General features: G+C 41.4%; 1 protein-coding gene across 2 annotated transcripts in view; it reads right to left on the reverse strand.

Moving 5' to 3' along the window:
- Positions 1-2,112: 2,112 nt before the first annotated feature.
- The window catches only part of LOC106534368 (gap junction delta-2 protein), a 20,223-nt gene continuing 13,612 nt past the window's right edge, over positions 2,113-8,723 (reverse strand). For both annotated transcript variants that reach the window (XM_014030987.1, XM_014030988.1), the window contains one exon: positions 2,113-4,365. In XM_014030987.1, the coding sequence (XP_013886441.1) occupies positions 3,504-4,365 (862 nt within the window). In that variant the 3' untranslated portion in view covers positions 2,113-3,503. The remainder of the gene's footprint in view (positions 4,366-8,723) is intronic.

Here is an 8,723-nt window from a genome sequence, read left to right on the forward strand (position 1 = left end):
TATATATACAGTATAATTTTTCTTATTTGATGTTATAAAGCATACCATAGAGGGTTAAATAGTGCTGGAACTATTTCCATTTTGGTGTTAAAGCTCTAAATGTGTTACATTTTCTGCTCGATCATCTGTTTTTATATGACAAATTTTTATTACCACATAAACGATGAATGTAATGTTCATGAGCGAGTCTATCTTTAGCTGTTAATTATACTTAGTTTGATTCAGCCGCCTCTTGTGATGCAGCTGCAGTGCTGCAGCAGGAAGCAGAGCGCAGCGTGTGGCCAACTTTCACCATGAATTAGTCTGCTGCACCCGAGTGTTTCCTGTCGCTGCRGAGCAGCAGGAGATGTAGTGCAGTGCTGCTCCTGCTCCTCGCTGGTGCAGTCTCTGGTGCAGCTTAACATCATTACTGCCCTCCTGTCGCCACAGCAACCGGCCTGGTCACATCCTCTTTTTTTCTTTAGGCCTTTTTGCGCCCTGTGTGTGTTTGAATGGTTGGGTTCCTGACACAGTCTTGTAGAACACAGAGTCAATCATGGCTCCTCCACATGTCGATAACGGCACGGCATGGCCTCCGAGTCAATAAATAACCGTGACGTTCATTACTTTACATCCTTTCAGACAATCCTTTTTATTAACACTCCTCCTCGTCACCTTTTGTCCCCCTTYGTCTGGTCCCGCTTTGCTTTCAGCGCCGTGGGCCGTACGCCACCGTCGGCACTGACTGAAGGTTTAATAATGCTAAAAGKTTCACCGCCCCCATGCACCTCGCTCTGTTCTCCCTCAGTAACCTTCCTCATTACTGAAATTATCAGGTCCCAACTAATAACTCACCTGTCTGCTGGATGAGTCAGTCTGAGAAACAGGTGGGTGTCAGAGCACCTCCTAAAGGGAAAATGATATTTACACACAAAAAGAGCAACTAATGAGCAAAACCACAATGGGAGGCTCTGATGCTTTTCTGGAAATTCACTTTACTCGGGAGTCTTTTATGATGAAAAGGAACAGGTTAAATATGTATAATTCATCAAGAGAAACCAAGAGAGTGTGTTGGTGTATCTCTAAGAGGCATATCGTTTCTCTGTGTTTAATAATAAATGTTAAAGCAGGTTTGGAGTCTGTGCAAATGAAAGCGATGCATTGTGCTCGGCACTGGTGGGTTTACAGGCAGCAGCATGAGAGGATGCAGTAACAATCCATGAAACAATAATATCACTCCGTCCTGTGCACCGCAAAGGAAAGAACTATTTTTATTCTATAACTGGACCCTTTCTTCATCGATATATCTGCTTCACAACATTAAGAAGTCAAACTGTATTAATTTATAACCTATTTTTATTCAAAAATGTCTTTAATCAAAATAACATCCTATAAATCTGATGAAACATTTTAACCTTTTGTGACAGACTTATGTGAGTCATTTATCATTTAGAAAATCAACAGGATTCTGCAGAAAATGAAGAGGTAATTCAGTCACAGATTCAGGTGTGTTGGAGCAGAGAAATAAGTAGAACAAACAGGATAGCGAGCCTCGAGAATCACTTTTCTAAACCAAACATTTAATCTTCCCCAAATTTATAAAACCTAACTTGGTGTAAAAACAGTAAAAGACATCAAAATGCCAGTTCTCTTCCACAAAGTTCAACTTTCCACGAGTCGTTAAACTTTGAATGATGTTTCTACTCTGTCTGAGCTGTGCAGCTCCAAAAACGACTGAATTTTCCCACTTATTTCACCAAAATCCCATTATTGTGCGAGTGGAAATGAGTTGGAGGTTTTGGCAGGTTTTATTTACATCGTACGACTACCAAACGTCATAACACAGCAATCAGTTTGAGCTGTACATTTTGAATTATTTTTCTTTTCTAAAGCTGACAGGAGTAATAAATTGAATATTTTTTAATAAAAGAAGCTTAACGTGAGTGTATTAGAATCATTTTTAACATTGTGTTTTTTAATAAAGATTTGCTTTAATTGCATCAAAATTATGTTTTTGTGTAATTTACTATTTTAGTCGCAGCGTTTTCCAGCTCTGACCTTTCCTGCCAATGTTAAAAAAGGCAACAACGAAGTGTAATTATGTTCTTATTGTAAAACACATCACAGCCAAAAATCACTGCATAATCATTTATTCACATAGTTCTCTTCACATAATATTTTTATTATAGTCTTTTATTGCTGCAGTTGAGGCGCCTCTCCGATTTTCACTTGAAGTTTTCCCATATTGTCCGAGTCTCTATATTTTCATCTTCATGCATGCTGAGTAATACATTTTACAGGAACAGGATGCAAATAAATAAAACTGTCTTTTTTTTCAAGTTACATGTCATACTCTATCCGTTCTATCGATGCATCTGCAACATGCCTAGTTCAAAGTCCAAAGAGGGTAAAACGCTTTGCATTACAGGGAGTGAAGGCATAACAAAGAGCACGTTATCGATACATATTGTTAAAGCTGGCAATCTATGATTACTCTTAAGAACTGTTCAAATCTCTGTTCACATAAAGCTGTGAGGGGGGAAGGCTGAGTGTCATCTATGTACAGTAACTTTGAAATATGGCACCAAATGTGCTTGTGGAAAAAAAGGAAAATGATGTTACACGTTAAAATGTTAGTGACTACATTACTCTTCCTGTTTAACCCAAAAAGGCCTGTGGGTAATCCTGTTCTTAAAGTGTTGACAGCAGCCACATTTTACACGCTGTAGTAGAGACAGAGTTCTCAACTTTTCTCTGACTTTTGAAGGTAAGCAGCATGCCTCATAGGCACCGGGAGCCGAGGCGGAGCACCAATACCGAGCTGGAGATAAACTTTTACACATCGTCGTCTCCAAGCTGGCATCTAATGCAACAAAGTGCACAGGGAATACTGACGACTTTTTAAGAAAATTCCTGCAACTACAACAAAACACGTGTTCCAGTTAATGCCAATCCTTTTCCATGGTTGTAATTTTTGCATTTGCTTCTTTTTTTTTTTAAAAAAAGGTGCTTCTTAATCCACAGAGACTTTTCTCAAACAATGAGAAATAACATCTTTCTTTAAATACTTTAACTTATCGTTCTGTTTTCTGACTTACGTCAGATATAAACTCTTTTTTCAACACACATGCGTATGCATGCACACGCTTTAAGCTCTATCTTTTTCCTGACCTACAGCAAAGGCAAATAATGAGGAACTTCAGGATATTCTGTCTCAAACTATTCATATTATTTATATTTGCTCAGTTTTATCTATTCGGTTCTCTGAAGGCACCTAGTGTTGCCTAGGCAGAGCTGAAATGTCACTATAATAAGTTTAAGCTGTAACATCAACAGTTGTCGCTTCATTATGAAGGTAACTCTTTTCTCTTCAAGTGTTGAAAACTCTACTTGTGAAATACTCGTGAGTCTGTGCTCCTGGGTAAGAATACAGTGGCCAGTTCTGTGCACTAGTGAGCAGGCCGGGGAAACGCTCTGGTCCAAAAGTTCAAAGGTCCTCGAGCTCCCAGGCGGAGAAGCCTCTGTCAGACATATGCTGACTCACTGGACTGGGTCCTGCCCAGGTTCGGGGCCTGGGACAGGTGCGAGACATCCTTCTTACGCACTTCACAGATGGACTTCCTCCGAGCCTGCACGCCTCGCATGGCCGTCTTTATCTTCCTCCATCCCAGGTGGTTGAGCTCGGCCAGGTTGAGCAGCACACAAATGCCGCTCACGGCAAACATGAAGACCAGGAAGACAGTTTTTTCTGTCGGACGGGACACGTAACACTCCACCTCCTTCACGCAGGGGTAGCGGTCGCACTCGAACATCCCTGGCACGTTGAAGCCGTACAGGAAGTACTGGCCGGCCAAGAAGCCGATCTCCAGCGCGTTGCGGAACACCACCTGGATGACGTAGAAACGGGAAATGCCTTCTTGCCGTTTCACTTTCGAACTTTTGTGTGTCGAAGTGACACCCCGAGGTCCGTTGGGGATCTCCTTGACCTCCATGTCGTGATCCTCCTTACTGCTTTCGGGATGCACCAGGATGCCGTTGACGTTGCGGGAGTGAAGCTTGCGGGCATGGTGGTCGTGATGGCGGCCGTGGTGTCCGTGGCCGTGGTGATCCATGTGAGAGTGCAGCAGAGAATAGCTTCGGTCTCGTGCTTTAGCCGACTGGTGGACAGAGTACGTGATGAAGCACAGGCTGGGTGTGCAAACCAGGATGATCTGGAAAACCCAGTAGCGGATGTGCGAGATCGGGAAGGCCTTGTCGTAACAGGCCTGGTTGCAGCCGGGCTGCATGGTGTTACAGATGAACATGATCTGCTCGTCTTCGTACACCTTCTCGCCCACTATCCCAACTATTAGAATGCGRAAGATCACCACCACTGTCAGCAGGATCCTGCAGAGAGACAAACAGAGAAGAAACAAGGGGAAGTGGGTAGGACAGGGAGGAAGACATCAGTTAATGAGGAGCAAATGTACAGATGTGCCAGAAATCTGTGGGTGTGACTTGGATCATTTAGCCTGTTTGCAAGTGCTGGTTCACTTTAAACAGAACAGCAAGTGCTGTTTTAACATATTTTTATTGTTTTTTTTCCTGACCTAAAGAAAAAAAACWGAGTCATTTTACACTCTAAATAATTTCACATCACTGGAAAGAATCTATAGGCTGAGTTTGTATGTGCTTGAGAAGATGAATGTGTTTATATGCATTATCACCCAATTTCAGTGATGAAGAATACAGGAGTACAATCTGCTGCTTAAATACTGATGTTCTGATTCTGGATTTTATGTTTGTAATTTTTTTATTCTTCTTAAATAACCACTTTTGTAAGGGGTGCCAAGTGTCAATCAAAAACACATTTTCAATATTTAGCTCAAACTCGGAGTCTAAAATCCTAGTTAAACGTTGTGCACTTACATTTTATGTGTATACATTTTGCCAATGTTTACTAAATGCTAAAAATTATATGTACATATTGAATCTTAAATTTAAACGTGTAAATCTAATCTTAAATGTTGTGGCTAAATGTTAAAGTCTTTCAGAAAGGAACTCGTCCTTTGCTGTTGGTGCTTGGTTCTTGTTAGGACGCCATCATCCTGAGACAATAGCTAACGCAGGGGTGTCAAACTCCTGTCCTCGAGGGCCGCTATCCTGCATGTTTTAGAGGTTTTCTTGCTCCAACACACCTGATTTTGATCGCTGGGTRATTAACAGGCTTCTGCCCAATTTGAAGAGTTAATTCAATCACTGAATCAGGTGTGTAGGAGCTGGAAAACCTCTAAAACATGCAGGATAGCGGCCCTCGAGGACTGGAGTTTGACACCCCTGAGCTAACGCTAACGCTGCTTATGCTTACCGGACCAAAGATACCATCCATATTGCTTTAAATTAACACATTTTGAATTTAAATTTTAAATACCATCTTCAGCAGGTTTGTTCGTCATAGCATGTCTGTATCTGCATTCAGACATTTTTGATTCAAAAACACTATTTAAAACCGTAACGTTACAATTGATGGTTATCTTGTTTTTAGCTTTCTTGTTATAACGAGTTTATGTCTTGTGACGGCACTACGCTACCATACATCTTTCATTGTTCCCTTTTTAATGTTTTATAATGTGGTTATTTTCCGTTTTGCACCTCCAGGCCACCGTACAAAGTGGTTTAACAAATTCAGAGCTTTTTGTATGAACATCTGTTTAAAAAGCTCTCGACTAATAAAACAAAGGGAGAAAATCTGTTCTCTCCAGGGTCATAGCATGAAACCTAATTATGATCTGAAWCCTGCTGAACTGTATCTTCTACAAGAATTCTTTAAAAACCTCTTCCCTGACCTCCCATCGAGCGTTATTAGAGCTCTGCTGCAGTTACAGAAAGTTGAGTCCGGGGAGTGGTGCAGCTGCTTCTCAGGGCCTCTGAGAGACTGATGCGCTGCACTGCTTCATTCTGGTTTCGATCCAAGCATGGGCACTGCGGAGGAGGACCGGGGGCTTTGGAGCTGCACCGTCAGCTCTTTTTAATGAGTGAGGAAAGCCTGCGCATCTCGGGGCTCCCCGATATCACTGCCACAATGCAGGGGTTGAGCGCAGAGGAGGTAATCACTTTTGAAACACTTGTTTCCTCAGCACAAGAGGGCCACTCAGTGAGGATGATGGGACAGAGATAGGTTTAGATCAGGCAAAAGGACAAAATCCTTTAAGGTGGCATAAAAYGGCAGCATGATGGCTCAGTGGTTAGCACTGCTGCCTCACAGAATAAAGGTGCTCAGTTCAATCCCCAGTTTGGACCTGGAGCTTTTCTGTGTGCAGCTTGCATGTTCTTTTTGTKCTGTGTGGGTTTTCTCCAGATGCTCCAATTTCCCCCACAGCCTTGAAAACTTGTACAATAGGTTACCTTCAGGTCCAAACCTCCCTTGCAAATGATATCTGTACCTCAGTGGGATTTTTCTGGTAAAATAATATAATAAAGACAAATAAATTGAGCCTCAGATCTAGGTTGCTGAGGATGTGCTTTTAAATGAGTGAAAGAGATTGAGTTTTAGAGCTGAATAAGAACAAGGTCGCATGAAAGTAGGTGTAGAAAAAGGCGAAAGAAAATGTCTAAATTTGTGCTTCCTTGTGTGGCGAAAAGCAGAAATGTCGTTGAACAAGGTGACGGAGGTGTCAGCTTGTTAAAGCAAAGTCAGAGGCAGGTGAAAATAAGAGCAGGAAAAAAAACACGTGCTAAGGTAAAAAAAAAGAAAAAGCCTAAACTTAAAATAGAGTGGAGTGCTGCAACAGGGCTGTTTCTCCTCCACCTGCGAACGCATGCCTGTGTGTGACAGACAGACACGAGGACGCAGAAACAAAGACACAAAGCGGCCATGTGTGTGCAGAACAGTGAATGCGTCCAGCCGTCTGTGCTCAGAGCAGCTGCGAGTGCACACGCTACACTGACTCCGGGTGCATTTGAAATACCCATCAGTGTGCAGCAGCGTCTCTGCACTTTTGGACTTCAAATTTTGCATGAAATTTACATAAAGATGTTCAGCCACTTCAGGCCTAATTAGTATCTGCTGGTTTGACAGCAGTAGGATTGAACACAGGGTTGAAGCTGATGCACCAAAAACATTGAAATGGACGTCGTGGTTTGGCTCCATGTTTGTTTGGACCGTTTCAAACCATTACAAGCTACAGGACGGCATTCATTTTACGTTTCGTTTCAAGGTCTTGTTCTTCTCTAGCCTAACCATGACAGCACAGAAAGAGCACTGACTAAATGCCACTGAGTCAGCCTCCTGTCTTTATATGTGTGTGCAGTGGCAGCAGCCCAAAGAACGGATAGCTTGTCTCGGCTAAAACATTCCTTTGTTCTGAAGAGTAGAAGGTTTCAGTGACAGATAGTTTGTATTTCACCTCAAACAGATAATCAGCAAGACAAAGAAGCGCTCGACTCTTTGCAGTCAGCTAGAAACGAGCAATATGCTTTGTTCCAAACGTGTGGCACCCTCATTACCTGCAAAAGCTTTAATCTCCCAACCTGCTGCAGGTTTTACACCTGAGTATCTGAGGATTAATTATAGGTGGCCTGAACTCCCCAGAGTTTTCCTCCTGTGCATACATTTATGTCTTTGTCTGAGGCCTTTTTTACTCTCTTCACTTCACATTATACTCATTTTTAATCGATTAACTTGGCTAATTTGTTGTTTCAGGTGCAGCTCAAAAGATTAGAGTATAGTGAAAAGGTTCAATTGTTTCTGTCAGTCATTTCAGAAAGTGAAAGTCATATCACATAGATTTGTTACATATAAAGTGAAATATTTAATGATTTTATTTCTTGTAATCTTAATGATTTGTGTCTCAGATCATTAGGTTATTACAAAGCCAGCTGTTGGTACGTTAGGCAGACTGCCGGTACTGAGTCCTGCGAGAAGTGGGTCTCTGCAGGGAGCTTCTTAGTTTTAAGGGTAGTTTGGGTAAACTATGATTCAGAGATGTGCGCAAGTCTTTTTTTTGCAAGTCCAAGTCAAGTCCAAGTCTTTGACCAAAAATACAAGTCAAGTCTCAAGTCTCTTGGCCTCATTTCCAAGTCTAGTTGCATGTATTACTTAACTGGCAGTTTGATCAAAGGTATTCTAACTATGCTAGATTATATTCTATAATAATGTATTTTAATAAAATATTCAAACAATACTGTTTTAAAAGTACAGATAAGGTTAAGGTTGAAATAACAATCAAGCATAGAGTATTGTTAACTGTATTTTGCACTTGTAGTCTTACAAAGGCATACAGTAATTACTGTAATTAAACTGTAATTATATCTTACATTGTAAAAGAAGAAATCCAACAAGTCTGCTGCTGATTTTACAATAAGATACCAGAAAAATATTTTTAAATGCATAAAAGCATGTCAGTGAAGATGATGAACTGGAATCCTTAAAGTAAAATTGCTGCCCAAGTCATTACAAAAACAAATTTTNCGGTGGAGCTGCCTGCAACACACCTGCCATGCTGAAGCTCTGTTTGTCGTGTAAGGTATGCGTCATTAACATTGGACGGCGCTGGCCCCTCCCATTCTCAGGTGACAGTGAGCGAAGCGTATGGAACAATTACCAACAGGATTTACTGTATCAATCAAACAATATACGATAACACCCTGAACCAAAATGGGTCTCCATTATTCTCTGAGGAAACAACATCCAGGTCCGTGCTGTACCAAAACACTGAGCTGAAGCACTAATTTATCTGCATATTGTGACTTATAGACTTTTATTG

Source organism: Austrofundulus limnaeus, unplaced genomic scaffold (genome assembly GCF_001266775.1).
Source record: "Austrofundulus limnaeus strain Quisiro unplaced genomic scaffold, Austrofundulus_limnaeus-1.0 Scaffold1153, whole genome shotgun sequence".
NCBI classification, from domain to species: Eukaryota; Metazoa; Chordata; class Actinopteri; order Cyprinodontiformes; family Rivulidae; genus Austrofundulus; species Austrofundulus limnaeus.